The sequence below is a fragment of the Sitophilus oryzae genome, unplaced genomic scaffold (assembly GCF_002938485.1).
Source record: "Sitophilus oryzae breed Bouriz unplaced genomic scaffold, Soryzae_2.0 scaffold_1525_pilon_pilon, whole genome shotgun sequence".
Classification (NCBI taxonomy): Eukaryota; Metazoa; Arthropoda; class Insecta; order Coleoptera; family Curculionidae; genus Sitophilus; species Sitophilus oryzae.
This window is the reverse complement of record NW_022146198.1, coordinates 1,021,186-1,040,818: the sequence shown is the minus strand read 5'-3', so window position 1 is coordinate 1,040,818 and position 19,633 is coordinate 1,021,186. Positions and strand designations below refer to the sequence as shown.

At 32.6% G+C, this 19,633-nt stretch overlaps 1 protein-coding gene across 1 annotated transcript in view; it reads left to right on the top strand.

Moving 5' to 3' along the window:
* The window catches only part of LOC115878791 (rho GTPase-activating protein 21-A-like), a gene marked incomplete at its 5' end in the record, with an annotated part of 101,461 nt that overhangs the window by 42,510 nt on the left and 39,318 nt on the right, over window positions 1-19,633 (top strand). Inside the window, 1 exon segment of the mRNA XM_030895397.1 lies at window positions 5,221-5,304. Within this exon segment, the coding sequence (XP_030751257.1) occupies window positions 5,221-5,304 (84 nt within the window).

Genomic DNA, 19,633 nt, shown 5'->3' with positions numbered 1-19,633 from the left:
CCTCATCTCTTCTCTTTGAATAAGAAGACTAAGGAAGGAGCATATCAAAAATCTTAGGTACACCGCGATGGGCCTCAAATATGGCCGACTTAAATTCTGGTTTATCAGTGTCGTTCTAATTTTATTTAAAAAATGTAAAACTATGATGTAGGGTAGACGTGGGGTAGACTCAATAATTTGTTGTTTTATTTTACGTTGTGAATAAATGTTGGTAGTTATTAAAATTGTTATAAAATATATAATTCTAATAAAAATAGATAAGTTATAATAAGTATTTATTAACACAAACATCCGATACGCTACTGAAGCAGGTAAGTCAAATTAACGTATCTAAATTCTTTGACATCTAATCTTTGACAAGTAATAAATAAAAGCTAAAAATGCAAGAAAAATATATAATTTAGTTAATTTAAGTGAATTTCATAAATGATCGGTTTACTACACGTATGTATATTATATAGTCACTTACTAGCGAAAAGTTGTTCCATTATTTCACTCAATTTTGCCGAGATCTAACGCTACACAACCAACTATTTTAGAGTCTTTTCGATAAATCGCGATAGTGTCACTGTTAATTTAAGTTCTGCCACAATTTCCAGCTAGATTTACTACCTTTATACAACTATCAGTAGTAGAATAAATGATAAATAACATAAAATAAGCTCCGTAAAGAATGACAAATCCACAAAATTTCAAATCAAATTCAAATGTGTCAAATGAATCGTCAAACAGAACTGTCAAGGATCCCCACCCTAGAGAGCTTTTATGGTGGCTTTTCCGCCCACCATGCATGAATACATGGATAGCATTATGCTCCTTCCTTAGTCTTCTTATTCAAAGTCTCTTCTAGTGCCGTAACCATGGTAATATCAGAGATTAACAAATTATACCGTGTGAAAATTGGGTGAACAGGCAGTTCTAAAAAGTTTTCTAAAATATACAGGAAAATTTAAAAGAAAATGCACGATTTTCAACATCTTTTTTTGCGGAAAAAACTCATAGACGTGTTCCTGGGATCGAAATATATTACCCCTGAAAATAATTTCACTTATTCAAGACTCACCCTGTATAATAGGTTTGAAAATTTGGTATTTTTGGAATATATAACATCATCACCAGACACACTGCTAGGTGATTGAGATTAAACGATGTCACTCTATAATACTTTACTATAATAATTTAAAAAAAAAATATTTTATGAGAAATTTCCTCAACATGTATGTATGTATATAAACTTATTTGCGTTATTTGCATACATATATAGCAATATTTTATAGATACACTTTATATTCTTCAAATTTTGTTGAACAAAAAGAAAAAAGTGAGAAGATAGATAGATATTATGTGAAAGAATATAGTATAACCTTCGTCACAAATCAGCAAATTTTAGAAATAAATACGTAAATTTGGTGTTGTTTTATAACCCATTATATTACATAAACCATATCCGCATTAAAATTGCTCAACCGTATTCCCAAACATGATTTTGAAAGAACATCTTGTTTTTTTTGTCGTATTTTTGTTTCTTAGAAGCGCAGATCTCATATTTAGGTATTTTTACTTTCTATGTTATTCTTAGAAAACGATTTAGTTGAATTGAAAGCAAAAGTAGAATAAAAAAAATTTTTTAGAAACATAAAATATTATTTCAGCAAAATCATTAATTTATATTTAATATCTTAATATTGATATAACTAAAAAGTACGTATGATAATCTTTTTATTAAAATGTATTCATTTATTTTTGTATTTTGTTAAAAGATATTATTAGAAGATTGTATACCTCCTGTTATGTATTTCTTTATAAAACAATGGTTTATGTTAATTTAACTTGACAGAATCTATTACCTACACGAACATGGGAGTAGCCAACATTAAATGAGCAATAATTCGGTATGTAAACAGACTTTAATTATTGTTTATTTTGTCTATATGGCTAAATTTAAACGGCGTTACTTGTTAAGTGGTTTTAGAGATAGCCAACAATTGTATATTTTATGGCGATATTGTAAAAATGACGCCAGTATAGTTTTAGTGCTCTCGAGGGAACCTTTAGATATATTAGTGTATTTACTTAATATTCTCCTAAAAGGTATTTTTTTATTTATTTTAGTGTTTATTGCGTTTTAAAACATTAGAAACTAGTGGACCCGGCTAATTTCGTACATTTTTAGTGAAGTGATGTGAGAGTTTTTTTGTCAATCTTGTAATGCGAGAATGATTGGGGCCAATCGATTTGGCAGTGTTATTTGTTCTTTATATTTTTGTTTACATGTTGTTTGTTTCTAGTGTTGTGCTATTTATTACAATGTCTTTTCTGTCTATCAGTTTGTTGTATAGTACTTTAGGTTTTACTAAATTTAATTTGAGACCTATCTTATTATTGGCTATACTTAGTTCGTTAATTTGTGCTGGTAATTCTTTATACTATTGGCAATTATTGACTTTATACAATAATTCAAAGTTGATTTCATTAATAAAAAAACGACTATCCACCATATTTTATTGAAAAAACATTAAACGAAATACTAACCCGAAATCATAGACACAACGATAACAATACACAATATATACAACTTACAATTCCATACATACGAGGCGTTTCGGAAAAAATAAGAAGGATAGGAAAACAATATAACATACGAACATCTTTCAAAACCCAAAATACACTTAGATCCATTTTATCACATACTAAACCAATGAATACAGAACAACAAACAAAATATGTAATATACCAAATACCATGTGAATGCGATAAATTTTACATTGGTGAAACATCTAGACCCTTAAATGTTAGAATTAAATAACATAAAGAGTATTTAAGAAAGGAAGATTTTCACAAATTTAAGATTTGTCGACATTCATGGGACACAGGGCACAGAATAAATTTTAATAACGCCAAAATTATAATGAAAGAAGCGATAGCCTCTAAAAGAAAAATAAAAGAGGCTTTTTTAATACAATCTAATAAAAATAAATGTATTGCTCATGCATCTGTAGATATTAGTAATGTATGGCAATCGCTTCTTTGATTTTAAAGAACATAACATAAATCAACATAACATACGTAAAATTTAAAAATAATCATACAGAAAGTTTGGGGCTTTTTGGTTTTACCTTATTAAGTAATTTTTATCAGTAGTAATTGGTAATTTTGAAGTTTAACTTGATATAATATTATTTTAACAGAACGTCAACGGTTTTTGTAGACGTATGTATCTGTTTTATAAAACTAAAGTGTTCTCGAATAGTTGAATTTAAATATTTTAAATAGTTTTTTTCTTTATTCTTTGTATTTTTTTGCTTCCGACGACGGAAAGATATAAATTTTCCGAAACGTTAAGCATTTTTTTGTTTCTTAGGTAAATTTGTATAACTGTAAACCTAACTTCTGACAAGTAGTTTCCATTTGGGTTTAACGCAGAAGTGTTTACAAAAAATAACTATTTTATTTTGTAAATTTTCTTGCAGTGGCGAAGTATAGTACAATTCTTTTAAAAGTTTCTCAATATGGCCGACCTAGTTACGAAAATTGGTAATTTTTTTTAATGAAAAATAAGTTGGCGTTAGCGAATTCAGAAATTGATTTAGTCTTTGGTTAACAATAACATTTTTCAGGATTGTCAAGATGGCGTTAAAGTTAGGTTATTAGGTGGTTGTCATAAATAAAAACATAGATTATTGAAATGATTTAATAAGAATAAAGGTATTTTACCGCAGATCCGAAGAGATTTTACTTAAAGGTATTTTATAAACTTTCTCAGTGAGAATATTAACTCCCCTGTTTCTTATATTTCAGAAAAGGGACGTAAGAACTATAATAGGAAGTGAATTTTTGTTTTCATGTTTTGACGATATCTGAGAGCTCCTAGAATTATCAAGATTATTGAATAATTATAGTTGTTTAATAAGTGAAATTAATAGAAGACTCTTGGAAATAGGAGATGATGCGTTTCATGTTATAGTTTATAGATCACCTCATTTCTCTTAATTTGTTTTTATTTCAGTACAGTTAATCACAAATTGAATTGATGTGTGCAAAAACAGCTATATGTATATTTTCAAACATCTTATTTAAATAGTTCTTTTATATACTGTTAAACTGTATCAACTACAAAGTCTTTAGCAAAAAGTTATGAGGTAATAAATTTTGTAGATATAATTTATGAAAATTTATATATAAAGATCAGAACACAATCCTCTGAGTGAAAAAGAAATACTCAAAAACTCATTAAATATACTTTATTAAAAATAACAACATACAAAAACATCCATGCAAACTGTAATAATCAGAACATTATCCACATTATACCTTTTTTAAATTTGTGTTCACACTCCTCTCAGGAAAGCCAGAAATGTTTGTTTAAATATTAACTTATTTTAAATTGCCAGAAACACATCAGAATATGTCACAACCACAACTATAAGTTTGGAATCAGTACTAAATTTTATACCTAGTAAGTAATGTGTCAACTAACAAGTATAGGATAAAAAAGAATTATTAATATAGAGTATACTATACAATGTCCTTCTGTCTCTACAAAAACTCAAAAAATAATGAAAATATTTAGAAAAGGGAACCGTAAACGTCAATGTCAGCCAAGTGTCAGAGTTGACTTCAATTGGATTTACCACAGATTATCAATTTGAACGATTTGAACTACAGTCGATTCCAGTTTAGAGATTTTCGTTTTTTAAGCCTCCCATACTGAAGTCCGCCATATTGGGAAGTTTTAAATGAATACAAGTATTTGGAGAGATGAATCCGCCACAGAGGTATAAACATTTTTTAAACTGACTTGGTTTTACATGAGATCTCACAACTTTTTATAGTGGAAGAATTGTGTTGCGAGATTTGGCATTTTTTAAATTTTGTTTTTGATGAGATTAAAGTTTTTATTTTCTCTTTTCACTTCGTAAAATAGTTCTAAAGCGCGATACTACACCAGATTTATGATTTTCAAGTCCTCATAAAATAATCGTTAAACCAATACATCCCTTTAAAGGGCTTAAAAATCCCGACCTATCTCTTAGGGTCGGCGAAAATAAAACTCAAAACGAACAACAACATTTTTTCTATTGTGATAAACTGTCTAGGCGCCATCAAAAATGGCACCGTGCCGAGAGACCGGAAGTATTCCGCGTTCTGGAGACGGCGGTGGTGCGGTCAGTTATGACCTTGTCGTTGGTCCGTCTAATCGGAATTTTGTTTTGGTTTCAGCGAGCCGCGGACCGGTCTTGGAAGCAAGCAGTGATGGTGCTCAAAGGACCAAAGTTGTTCCTGTACAAAGCCGCTCATCATCAGGTGAGTCCAAGCATGCTCAATTTTCTTATTTTGATTTTGAGATATATTGGTTACGTTTCTTGAAAACGTCTTCTAAATATTCCGCGTATATTGAAGAAACTTTTTATTACTTAGGCTATGAGGGTTACTTAGGCTAATAAGGGCAAGTATTTTTTCCACCCCCAAAACACGTCTATGAGGTTCTTTTTGTGAAAAAAAATAAAATTTTGTATACCCGGTGCGTCTCAAAAGTGGCTCACCCCTATAACTTTTTAAACGAGATTTGGTATGTTAGTATGTGACATAAATTAGGATTGATTGACGTATTCAATTATTTTTGGTCACTTCCTGTTTCACCGGAAATGACTACAACTTTTGATTTTTAAATGACATCCTCGGTGTTTTTTTACTTTATTCGATAAAAAATGACATTCTGAATAGAATGACATATCATATGTCAACTTTTGACATTATTGCTTAATAAAAAATTGTATTTTAAAATTCAATCTAGAGTGCCCTGGCTATGTTAAATACACTAATTCTTAATTAAGGAGCCTTGGCAAAATAGATTTGATCGTCAATGTTTTTACTGTCTTGTCCTGGCCAGTTAGAAAATGCTCAAATCGTAATTTTAATCATATCTCAAATTTTTCAAATGGAACGATGGTGGCTCATTAGCATATTTGGAAAAAGCATTTTTTTACGAATAATTTGATACCACACACTTGGTATTTCGAGTCAAATTTTCTTTACGAACAGCAAGTTATAATTTCAAATAAACCATGTGCGAAAATGTCAAAAGTCGACATATGATATGTCAGTCTATTCAGGCTGTTATTTTTTATCGAATAAAGTAAAAAAATATCGAGGGTGCCTTTTAAAAATCAAAAGTTGGAGTCATTTCCGGTGAAACAGGAAGTGACCAAAAACAATTGAATTCATCAGTCAATCCTAACTTATGTCATATACTTACATACCAAATCTTGTTTTTTATCTAAAAAAAAATAAAAAAGTTATAGGAGTTAGTCATTTTTGGGACACACCCGGTATATTATAAATTATACAAATGTGCAAAATACCATTAAAAAGAAATACATCGCGATTTTGTATATCCGTTGCACAAGGCACATTTTATAATAGCCTGTGAAGTGTATCCTGACATTATACAGGGTGTCCCCAGTGTTCGACCCCAGAAACACGCCCATGATTTAATGTTGAAAATTTTATATTTTTCTTGACATTTTCCGGATAATATTGAAAAACTTTTGAGTGCCGCTTGTTCAGTTTCCGAAAATTTGTTTATAGAGCTTTATGAGGAATGCATTGTTGCCACCTCCTACGTTATACACATTCTATAAGTTATATAAGTTCATATTTTTAAATTTCTCCAAAAAATAACTTATTAATTTTATTCACTGCAGTTTTTTAATCATTATAGATAACTTATTAAATATAGTGCAAGATCTACTATATTTTAAGTACCTTTTTTTACAATTTAAGAATTCAACAAGGGGGTTCACATTCACTTAGGGGTTCAAACGAGAAACCCGTTTTAGAGATAATGTGCGTTACGTTTTTGTAAAATAACGGACTTTCCTAAATTTCGACATGTGTTATCTATGGTTGAAGGGGTTTTATACTTGGTGAACCATCCATATCATCCTTTGGTTGGCTGGTTTTCTCGAGAAGCAAATGTTTCTAAAACATCAGCTGTTGTCTAATTCAACCGAGAATTCAACTATATTCATTAATAATCTTTATTACTATTAATAATCTTACTTTGTTTAATTTTTTTTGGTTTATAATTATTTCAGCGATTAAAACAATAATATATTTCATATTTTTTACGTATAGATAATCGCAGGAACTGTTTTTTTTTATATCACAATTCTATTGGTTCACCTTGTATTTACTAGCACACATACCTAATAAACCAGCATATGTCGCGGATTGCCGAAACCGGTATTAAATTTTTGTCCATAAAATTGTCATTTTCAAGGCAAACGCAGAGTCAATATCACAGTAATAAGACACTATAAGATGTTTACTGTTATTTAGCAGGAGATTTAAAATGTATGCAGTTGATTTTAAGAGATAATGTTTTATCAGCAGGATACAGCCAAAATAATAGTACATAATTAGTATGAAAATATTTATGAATGGTTTTACTTAATAACAAGAATTTCTAAGAAAACAGTCATAATTTAAAGTCGTTTAGGTACTTATTTATTGATCGTGAGATAAAATACAGAAACATTTTTAATTCTTGTTGTTTTAGAAATTTTTTATATATTTTTAGTTAATAATTTTTAAGTATTTGTAGTGTTAGTGTAATATTTTATTTTTTCACACCTGAGATGGGTTTTTGTTAGTTAAATTTATTTTGAAAAGCATAATTGACATGAATCTATTACAATTTTACATTTTAGTAGCTTTTGACATTGCTTACTTGTACTAAATTAATTCAAGTTTTTACTTATATTGGCTTGACCATTTAGGGTAATCACATAAGACAATTGAGGGCAATGAAAAATTAAAAGGACAATCAAAATTACGTGTTAAAGCCGGACTTATGATTCACGGTCTATAATTTACGATATCTGCTTTGTTAAATAATAAATTTAATATTCAATAATATTAAGCCGCGAAAAAGAATTATAACCCAATTAAAATGCGAGGATTCATAATATAGCTGGCTATTCGAAAGTCAGTGCTGTAATCATGTGCTTCAAATTATGTAGTTTGATACCATATTTGGCAACGTTGTGCCGGGCAATGTTAATCGAAATTTAGTAAAGATTTTGATAAAAGATTTGCTAAATTTAACTCTGTATTAACATTAATATAGGAAACAAAAACAACTTAAATGGTTATACGAGGGTTGTTTCTTATATTTTGCATATAGAGGTAGAAAAAACGGTTTTTTTGTTAGAACCATTTTCCTCTATATGCTAAAATAAAGTGGTGGGGGAAGGTTAGATCTGTCTTTATTTAAATGTTAATAACTCCAGACTCTCTCTCTCTCTGGATGATCAGAATCCAATAAACGAGGGCTCGTTTAAAACAGCGTTTTTTACTCTATATTATACCGTATAACAATAATAAGCTTTTGAATGTAGACACTAGGGGGCGCTGTCTTTAACTCATACTAAAGAGTAATAAAAGCTTAAAAAGTCAGCGAAAACCGCATCTTGATATTCTCTTTCAAACTGAAGATATTAGCAAAATTATACTAAATACGAAAAATTAAGCCCTTAATTACATTATTTTTTAATATGGGTACAGTAGCCCTCTTGATTATGAGCAATCTAATAAAAAATAAGATAGAAACGATTAGTTTATTATCAAATATACCAAAATATCGTTATACCAGATGTGTTAATATCTGATATAGTCTGTGAAATGAATAACTTTGAATTTGACAGTTCCCGTGGGCTTTTTTAGTGTTTATTTTATTAGGTTAGCAACTTGCGGCCATGCTGACGCAATGCCGTCTCTAATAGAACAGCCTCTGAGCGAGATTTATGACATCACGCTAGTTAGATACTACGGATTAATACATATGTTGTAGAATACATGGAAAACATAATTATTCCTCGTATTTTTGAATCGTATTAAAATACAAACCAAAAATACGAGGAATAGTTATGTTTTCCATGTATTCTAACACGTATTTATTAATCCATAGTATCTAACTAGCGTGACGTCATAAATCTCGCTCCGAGGCTGTTCTATTAGAGACGGCATTGGTCTGATATTTAGAAATGTCAAAAGCTGATGACATTTTACTTTTGACAATTATGACATTTCGTGTTGATTTTTGGTAGAAGAGGAAAAACTATCACTTGTTTTATTATTTTCCTTTTCTATTTCACGAAAGTAAAAAGAGTTACCGATCTGATTCGTTCAGGCACTCAATTTAAAGAATATCAGTAACTTTTTTGACAGAGGGATTTTATATTTGCCGTGTTGGTAAGAATTAACGGTCAAAATTCAAAGTTATTTATTTTATAGACTATATTTAAGATATCATTGACAGTGAATAAGAAACGACGCCTCGGTGAAGTCATGGTAGGCTTTGGAAAAAAGTTGCTTTTGGCGTAATAGTATAAACGTCAAAGTGTTATTAGATCAACATTTTGATAGTCTTAGCAGCGTTTTTTATCTTTTGAAGAAAGGTATTTTTTGAAAAGCAACCAAAAGTTAAAAAAAAACGCTGCTTAGACTATATCAATATGTTGATATAATAATATTTTGATATTTAAACTATCCCTTTAAAAGCAACTTTTTTATTAACTTATTTTTTTCTAAAAAAAGGAGAAAAGTTCTGGTAATTTTATTTTTTATACAAACTGAACTATTTGAATTTTCAAAGCTTTACCATCATCCAAATAAATAGCATTTCGATGAATATTTTTAAGTTTTGCATTATTTCCAGAATTATAGTATACTCTATAGATATAAAAACCGTGGCAAGCCACCTGATTCAATGTCTATTTAGTTGTTACCGGTAATAATAATAAACGAATATTTAAAAATAGTTAGAAACGTTAAAAGAATTTTAATGTGTTTTTTATAGTGGGACATTTAACATTGAAGATCGAACGTTTTCCATCATCCGATTTCGACCCTGCACCATTAAAAACATCGAAACGTTTTAATGTCTTTATAAATGTCGCGAAAAAAGATAATTGCCCAGAAGGACGACAGAAATTAGCCTGTTTTTGGAAATAATTCGATTTTGGGTGGGATCGTAATAACAGGGCGGTTCGGGTATCGTTTACGATTTCTTTTTACATGTAATTGACGTTAAATGGCAGCGATTTCGCCAAATTAGGCGCCAAGTTTTTTCCGTTCACGTACGTTATCGAACAAGTTGTTTTTGATATTTTTTTCAGTACACTGAAAAATCATCTATTAAATTATTTTTTAATGATTTTTTCTCTAGTGTGGCGGATGTCTTGATCGGAAATGGACAGTGTTCTACACAAGATATTCCATTTCGGATTACTCATCTGCCGGATGAGGAATTCAAGTTCGGAGATGTGGGTTTTAATGAGGTCAGGGACGTAATACTTAACTTAAAAAATAAAGATTCGCGTGACAAGTTTGGGTTCAGTGTTAGGATTATAAAGATGATAAGGGAGCTTATCCTTATACCGCTAACGAAAATAATTAATTTGTGCTTTAGGGAATGCATTTTTCCATGTTGTCTCAAGGAGGCTGTTGTTGTACCCGTATTCAAAAAGGGGGACAAGAATGATATATCTAATTATCGTCCGATTTCACTGCTTCCTGTTTTTCAAAAATCATTGAGAAATGTATGGCCTCAAGAATGGCGTTATTCCTTGAAGAGAATTTATTGCTGAACGACCAACAGTTCGGCTTCAGGTCCGGACGCAGCACTGTGCTGGCTGTTCTGGACCTCGTGTCATTCATCTTGGATGGCTTTGAGGGTAGGGAACATGTAGGCGCGGTATTTTGCGATTTAAGTAAAGCCTTCGATTGTGTGTCTCACGAGTTGCTCATTAAAAAACTCGACTATTATAAATTTAGTGAGGGTAGTGTTGCCCTTTTGAAATCCTACATGGAGGACAGAATACAGAGAGTGGTCGTTGATGGTGTGTGGTCGAACCCAAGACCTCTTAAAAATGGTGTCCCACAAGGCTCAGTACTGGGCCCTTTACTTTTTTTGATTTATATAAACAACTTACCACATATCCGACGTGACGACCACTACGTTTTATTCGCAGATGATACAGCGGTCTCGGTCAGAGGAAAAGAACTAAAAGACCTAGAGGGAGGCGCGGATGACGCTCAAGCGAGGGCGGCTGACTGGTTCCGGAAAAATAACCTAGTTTTAAATGAGGCCAAAACAAATCGTGTAATTTTTTCTTTGAGGAGTGTGCCTGAGGACTGTCGCTTCTCCAGGGAATCTGTTCCATTTTTAGGGGTTCAGTTGGACAGTGAAATGAGATGGAATGCTCATATTGAGCAACTATGCAAGAAGCTAAGAAGCGCGCTCTTCGTTCTGCGTAATTTTCAGGTACTGTTTCCTGTTGCGTATTGCGGACGGCTTACTACGCTCTTTTTCATTCTGTGATGTCCTACGCTGTTTTGGCTTGGGGTCACGCACCTCAGTGGTGCAGGGTTTTCGCGCTTCAGAGGAGGGCTGTGAGAGTTGTCGGAGGATTGGGCTACAGGGATGATTGCAGGGAAACCTTTAAAATGTTAAATATACTTACCCTCCCAAATCTTTATATATTGGAAAATCTATTATATGTTAAAGCCAATACGGAAAAATATCCCACAAATGCTCAGCACGGCTCTCATGACACTCGTAGGGCGGAGCACCTCAGTATCCCTATACATAGATTAGAAAGGTCTCGAGATGGACCTAGATACTGGGGTGTGAAGTTTTACAATAAACTCCCGGATGGGTATAAACTATTGTCCGATAAGGTGTTTAAGGGCAGGGTTCGTGGCTGGTTACTTGAAAATCCACTGTATGACACGAGGGAGTTTCTTTCAAGTGATATACATATTAATCTCACTTGATGGAAATTCCTTCTACAACAGAATGTGTGAACTGGAAACTCCCACCCTATATTTATATTACAATGTATTAACTAGAATATATGTCATTGTATACCCATCTAATATGATGGTTTTAAAATTTATGTCTTTTGTGTTAATTTTTAAGTTAATTGTGTTTTATATATGTATTTTATTTTATATTTTGACTTATGTACGCCACTATTTGTATGGTATTGACATCAATAAATTATTCTATTCTATTCTATTCTATTTTAAGTTTTATTTCAAATGAAAATAAACTAATATAATTCTAATTTCAAATTTGTGTTTAACAATACTATTTTGAAAAACAACTACCATAATTTGGCAACTTTAAAATATGTTTGAAATTAGAAAATTAAATAACTTAATTAACCTCACGTTTTCCATACTGTTTGTCATCTTGTCAAATATCGTGTAAAATATCTAGTATAACTAATACACAGGGTGGTCCGAACTGTAATCCGGAAACTTTGACAGTATATTCTGCAGATAAAAATAAGTAAAAAAGGTCGTATAAATGTATGTCTTAAAATACTTAATTTCGGAGATACAGGGTGTAGCAGTTTCATTTTTATTTCGATTTTTTCCAAATAATTTCTGAAGTAACGTCCACATTTGGATGAAAATTGGTGTCTGGGAGTTTTTTGACATTAGAAATTTGATTTTGATGTGTCAATATGACTCCTATTTGTAGGGGGCTCCACCTACTTGTGTTTTAACTGTTAACTGAAGAGTAATAACTTTTCGTCCGTACCTGTATAAAAAAATATACATTTTCGTGACTTTTTACTGTAAAAAAATTTCTTGGTAAAAGTTCTCAAGATATTTAGAATGGAAACAAACGTTGAGGAGATAGTTATTTGCCTGAAGTAATAAATTCGGGAAATTTTTATTTTTTTAAATTAATCATAAATTTTTCTGCGAAGAAATGATGATAAAACAAGTTCTGTCGAACTTTTGGCACAAAAACATTTCAAATTTATGATTTCAGTCTAATAACTATTTAGTCAACATGTTTAATTTATGTCAATGATGACAGGTATTGATAATTTCGATTCCAAATATCTCGAGAACCATTACTCGTAGCTATTTTTCTTATTTTTTACTCAGTAGTTTTATACAGGTACGGATTAAAAGTTATGACTCTTCAAACCAGTTAAAAAATATGTATGGTAGCGCCCTCTACAAGTAGGAGTCATACTGACATCAAAATTAAATTTCTCATGTCAAAAAAACTCCCAGACACCAATTTTCATCCAAATATTTACGTTACTTTATAAATTATTCGGAAAAATCAAAATAAAAATGAAACTTCTATACCCTGTATCAACAACCAAACCGAAACTAAGCATTTTTGGGCATATCTACAATTATACGAACTTTTTTACTTATTTTATATTTGCAGAGTATGCTGCCAAAGTTTCCGGAATACAGTTCGGTCCACCCTGTATAAAAAAATAATATAAATAAATAACTGTTTACCAATAATTTTCTGTCCATATTAGTATGATTTTAGACTAAAATTTAAATTAATTTCTTAAAAATGACAAACACAAAAGAAGGACAGGACATTGATAAAACCAGTGTCAAAGATAGAGAAGGCCAGACAATCGAATGTCTGAAGTCAATTTACCTATCGACGTATGGGATAGAAGGTAATGGAAAAATGAAAGATCAAGCTAGAAAAGGAGCGAACACTCTTAGAACCTAACTGGCCAGAACCGTTCTGCTTTCCAAGTAGGAACCAACTTAAAGCGGAACTCAAGAACCTGGAAGACTCCATCCATAACTTGGAATGTGAATTCTCCAACGGTCTAAGACACTTGAAGAAACTTCTCCTGACCTACAACATGCCTACAACCGAGAAAAATCAAAGATTCTCCCTGATTTTAGTTAGAACAATCTTCGGATTGTCACAGGGTTTTTAACAAGACACTGTCAGATTCTGTAGTGAAAATGGGGAAACGCCAGAACACGTCATCACTGAGTGCGCCGAGATGACAACCATTCGTGTCATAAACTTTGGTATGACTGTGGTATGACCCTGATATGAAGAAAGACTCAAGAAAGGGGGATACAATAGATCTATAAGGTCGGGTGATTAACTTTCCCACTTTCCCCCTCCTATACAATCACAAGGTTAAAACATGATATCAAAATGTTTTAAAGAAATAAAATGTTCAGAATAATTAGTTTTTACGCCACTGCTCTGTGTAGCTCTCAAAATAAGAGGAATCATAATTCATTGTTTGAATTATGCAAAAAATTATTAAAGTGTGTTGTTTCCAATGACATCTAATGTTACATCTAATCATGGTTGTGTCAGTCAGTGGCAATATTTTCAGTAGACTACAAACATGTAATGGTAGTTTTATTGTAACCAATTAATAATTAATCGATACCGTTTGGTAATCGTCTCACAGGCGGAAGTCGCCGCCGCCATATTGGGCCCCATCGGGCGACCGTTTCCTCTGGCCGCCCTTTTTATGGCAGCGACCAGTTGGCCGAGCGGCCGCGGAATTCTGTCACGTCCGATTTTTGGTGCAAAACCGTATGGTAATGGATTATTGGAAGGTCGACCGAGGTTATTTTTTGCCCACCTCGAATTGCGAAACTTTTTTTTTTCGTTAATGTCAAACGTAACGAGGGAAATGTCGTTGTTTTTTCTTTATGATGGCAAAACTGAATTTCATACATATTATTAAAGGATATCATGTAAAGAATCATAGATAAATGACACCAGTTTAGATTGAAAAGTGCCGATATGGACAATGTAACTACTATTTGGCGCTGATCTAACGGTCGCGATACAAAGTTTTTGATTATTTTCAATTCCGCCAAATATTATTTATTCAAATTTATTATTATTTTCTTTTAATTTTAGAAATTAAATACAGTGTGTTGCATATACAGGGTGAGTTTCCTACGATCTTCTCTATGGGTATCTCGGAAACTATTGAAGGTAGAGAGTTGGTTAAATGGGGAAAGAATTGCAGTTTTGTGGGGTCATAAATATGGGCCTTTCAGATATTTGAAAAAGTTCATGAGTTACTAGATATTTAAAAAAAAATTTGGCCATTTTAAAAATTGTCCCTAATTCCATTATAATCTATTTTAGACAAAAAGTTTTCAGATAAAAATTGTAGATAATCACATCTTTAACGAGATTGTGTTCTCCGTTTTTTTCTAAAGCCTGCCATTTTTGACATATGACACAAACATGTTTTTTTAAATGGAAATCATAGTTGGCCATGACTTCATAAAGAGCGCCATTTCTAAGCTTTTCAGCAAAGTTTGGATGTGATAGTTTTACATTTCTGAGAGCAACGACGAAATTGTTTAAAAATGATAAGAATTGGCTATAACACAGTAATTTTTCGAAAAAAAAACATATAGCTTATATCGCTGAAAAGCTTAAAAATTGCGCTTTTTATTAGGTCATAGCCAACTATGGTTTCCATTTAAAAAAACAGATGTTTATGCCATACATACATACATGCATACAAGGTTCATACAATGTCATATGTCAAAGATGACAGCCTTTAGAATAAAAAGGATGATACAATCTCATTACGGATGTGATTATCTACAACATTTATCTGAAAACTTTTTGCCTAATATAAATTATAATGGAATTGGAACAATTTTTAAAATAGCCAAAATTTGTTTTTTCGAAATATCTAGTAAGCCATGAACTTTTTCAAAAATCTGAAAGGCGCATATTTATTAGCCCACAAAACTGCAATTCTTTCCCCATTTAACCGACTCTCTATCTGCAGTAGTTTCCGAGATACCCATAGAGAACATCGTAGAAAACCCTGTATAAGAAACTATATTATATGTATGAAATACCCATAGAACATTGAAAACCGAGGTTTTGCCATGTTGGTTTGTCCAGTTCACAGTTCACAAAGCTTTTTAATGCCATTTTTTCACAATTATCACGGGTTTACGTAAATAAAATTTACATTAAACTCACAAGATGCCAATAATTACTTTGAAAATGGACAGTTTAAACACTTTTCGGTATTTTTTCAATGGAGACGGTTTAAATTTTGAAAGATTTTATAATTTTTGAGGATTCTGACTTTGACAACAGAAAATTCTTTCTGTTCTTGTTTGCCATTGTTTTTAGCAACCGCTATAGCAGCGCCAGACCAACCAAAACAATTGTACGTTTTGGCGGAAATCTAAATTTATTTCCTTTATCTATGGTAAAGAATGACAGAAAATACAATTTTTAAAAATTAAAATTAGACGGACTTTATCTCTGAAAAAATAATCCGTAAATAATTTAACCATTTGTGGCATTACTAGTTTAAATTCCAAGCAAATCATATCTTTTTAGCCACTCTGAATCCGCTCAAATCATTCTTTAAACCGAAGAATTTAAATTATTAGCGATTTTTTCGTATTGCGCCAGTTCCTGCCGCTGCAACTTATTAATTATGAATACTCCGTCGCCGTTGCAACAGCATCGCTGTTGAAGGCAAGTGATGGAACACTTGCCATAATTATTGACCAAAACAGACCTGAGGACGCGCAAACATCCGAAACTTTCACCTCCACACAATGGAAGATTTTAATTAGTTTTATTCAAAACTATATCTAGTCATCTAATGCATTATTCAATATTTTGAATTGTGTAATCGCCATAGGCTGCTTGAAAAAGTAACGTAAATATCGAGGTAAATATTCTTCTATAGTTATAAGGAGTATACTTTATACATATATTCGAATTAAAGCATCTCTCGTCTAGATAATTTACCTTACGTTTTGAATGTCAGTTAAAACTAAGGTTGCCAACCGTCCGTCCCGTTCTCTATTCCAGAGGACAGTCCTCTTTTTGATCTCACTGTCCCTCTTTTCTCTCACGCTTTGAAAAAATCCACTCTTCTACATACCAAATTTAAAATCTAAAAATTGTTAATCTGTGTCTTTCTCTACTCCCACTCGTTTGGACAGAAAATAAAATGAAGAATTATTTATGTACAAAAAATATTTTTAACTATTTTATGTTTAGTTTAATGCATTAGTATAAAGACCATCAATCACATACCGTTGACATAACTTTTTGGAAACATTCTAGAGATTTGGGTGAGGTTTCAAAAATGTTTCAAATGTCTCTTTTTTTTACCCTCTCGTCTTCTATTTTTATTTTTAAAGTTGGCAAACCAAATGGTCCCCGGGGGCGTAGAGGTACAGGCTCTCGTCTACCAATCTGAAGGTAGTGGGTTCGAATCCCACACCCGGCATTTCATCAGCCGACTATTTTTATTAAAATAAAAATTGTTTTGGTACCTAGGTCGACTCAGCCTTAAATGAGTACTTGGGATTCACAATCCTGAGGTAATAATAGGCGGTTGAAGCGTAGTGCTAGCCACATTACCTTCCTTGTATACCGAACGGCTTTAGTATGGCAAGCTGTACCTTGCTACTCCCAAGGCGTTAAACGCTATACACGGGAGCTATTATTATTATTAAAGTTGGCAAACCTAGTTAAAACGGAAGATTAATTACTTAATTCTTTCGTTTTTCGACTTAATTCATTCCAAGTAAAATGTATATAACTCTCCAGCCTATCTATGTTTTATAGATTGAACAAAGGCCTTTGATAGAGTCCAACTAAAAGACATCATCACCATCTTGGAAAGCAGTAATGTCTCGAAAGAACTCATAGAACTTATCAAGGACTTAAACACAAACACAACAACCCAAATAAGAACAAACTTTACCTTAACTCAGCATCTTCGAACTACAACTGGTATTCGCCAAGGCGACAGTCTCAGCCCTCTGTTATTCAACACAATCATGGATCAAGTAATAAAAACCGTCAAGAATACTGGATTAGGATATCGAATGGGAATGCATAAAGTAAACATATTATGTTATGCCGATGACGCAATACTTATTGCAGAGTCAGAGGACGAACTCCAAAGAATGCTATATACAAGCTTTTAACAGACAGGCAGAAAAACTTAACATGCAAATTTCCACAAATAAGACCAAATGCATGACCATTCCAAAGGAGCCTCTACGGTGCAAATTGGTAATAAAAAACAAAACTATTGATCAGATAATGTCATTCGAATACCTCGGATGCAAAATTACAAGCTCAGGATTCCTGGAAGAAGAAGTAAGGAAACAAGCCAATTAAGCTGCCGCCATATCAGGACATCTTAAATATCCCATATGGAAAAACAAACATTTGAGTACAGAAGAATATACAAAACCTGCATACGACCAGTGATGACGTATGGTGCGGAAACCAGAGCTGAAACATCAGTAACAAAGAGAATCCTACGAACTACTGAAATGAACACCTTAAGAATGATAACTGGATACACATTGAGGGACAGACAGAGAAATGTAGACATAAGAGAAAAGTGCCAAAAAACAAACGACGTTGTCAGATGGATAAGGCAGAGAAGAAGAGAATGGCCCCAGAATTATGGCCCCGACAGAATGGCCATAATAATTCGCAACAACGTAGCCCATGGCAGAAGACCTACTGGACGACCACCTAAACGTTGGCAAGACAGTTGGCAGTCAACCTCGCAAGAGTTGCTTAGACGAGGAGGAAACCGAAACTAAACAGGCGATACGCCTTCTAAAAGAAGAAGAAGACAAGTAAAATGTCCGCTTTTTCATCTAAATAAATGTTTTATTTGATACGTTTTGAATGAATCTGGATAATGATTAGTGATACGTCTAACTGAAACGTTACTTCCAGAGTAAGAGGGTGCGAGCCCACCAAGGAATAGAAACTAATGAAAAAGCAAACGATCTAGCTAGAAAAGGGGCGAACACTACACTAAATGAACCAGAACCGATTTTCCTTCATTTAAGTACGAACAATCTTTGGATTGTTACTGGATTTTTAAACGGACAATGTCCCCTCAATCAACACCTCCGTAGATTGAATCTAAGAAACAACGACGAATACAGACTCTGTGAGGAAGATGGGGAAACACCAGAATACCTCACCACTAATCATACACTTTGGTACGACTGATATCGGAGATGGAGAACTAACCTAAGAGTAAAAACCTCTCAGATATTGGTTTTTGTCAAAGCCCTGCATCTGTGTGATGAGCTATAACTCAAGAAAGGGGGACACAATAGATCTACAAGACCGCGGTGATTAACATCCTCCTACCCATAAAATCTACAAATCTGCAAGTTAAAATAATTAAAGACAATGGAAGTCCGAAATTCTTTTAGTTTCAATTTAGGGCATAGCTTTATCTATGAAGTTTATAGGTACTAACGTTATAACTAACTAATTGGTGCACTCTGTATACAAAGGTAAATTTCTCGTAAAAACTATATCGCGAGGCATAGTTTGCATGCAGAGGATTAAGTAACTAGTTAGTTAAGTAAACTAATTAAAGGTGATATAAGCCCTGAAACGTAACATTTTCGATGCTAGTCAGCAGCGGCTTATTCCGCCTGTTGACTTGTTTTCCCCGCGCAGTGCAAGCGTCAATCAGTCTGGACTAGGACGTGCATAGATAATGTTACTTAATTAATGATAGAGTTCGATAACCTATAATGCAAATCTAGTTCCAAAGGTTCCATTCTACCTTTGGAACTAGATTAATCAATAATGAATGGTTCACATTGGAACATATTATGGGCGTTTTCACAAAGAATTCTTGTTTTTTTTTAATGATACACACTATATTTTTTTAGTGGATTATATGGCTATTTTTAATCATCATCAACCAGCCTCTAGAGTCCATTGCTGGACCTAGTCTTCCCTCGTTTG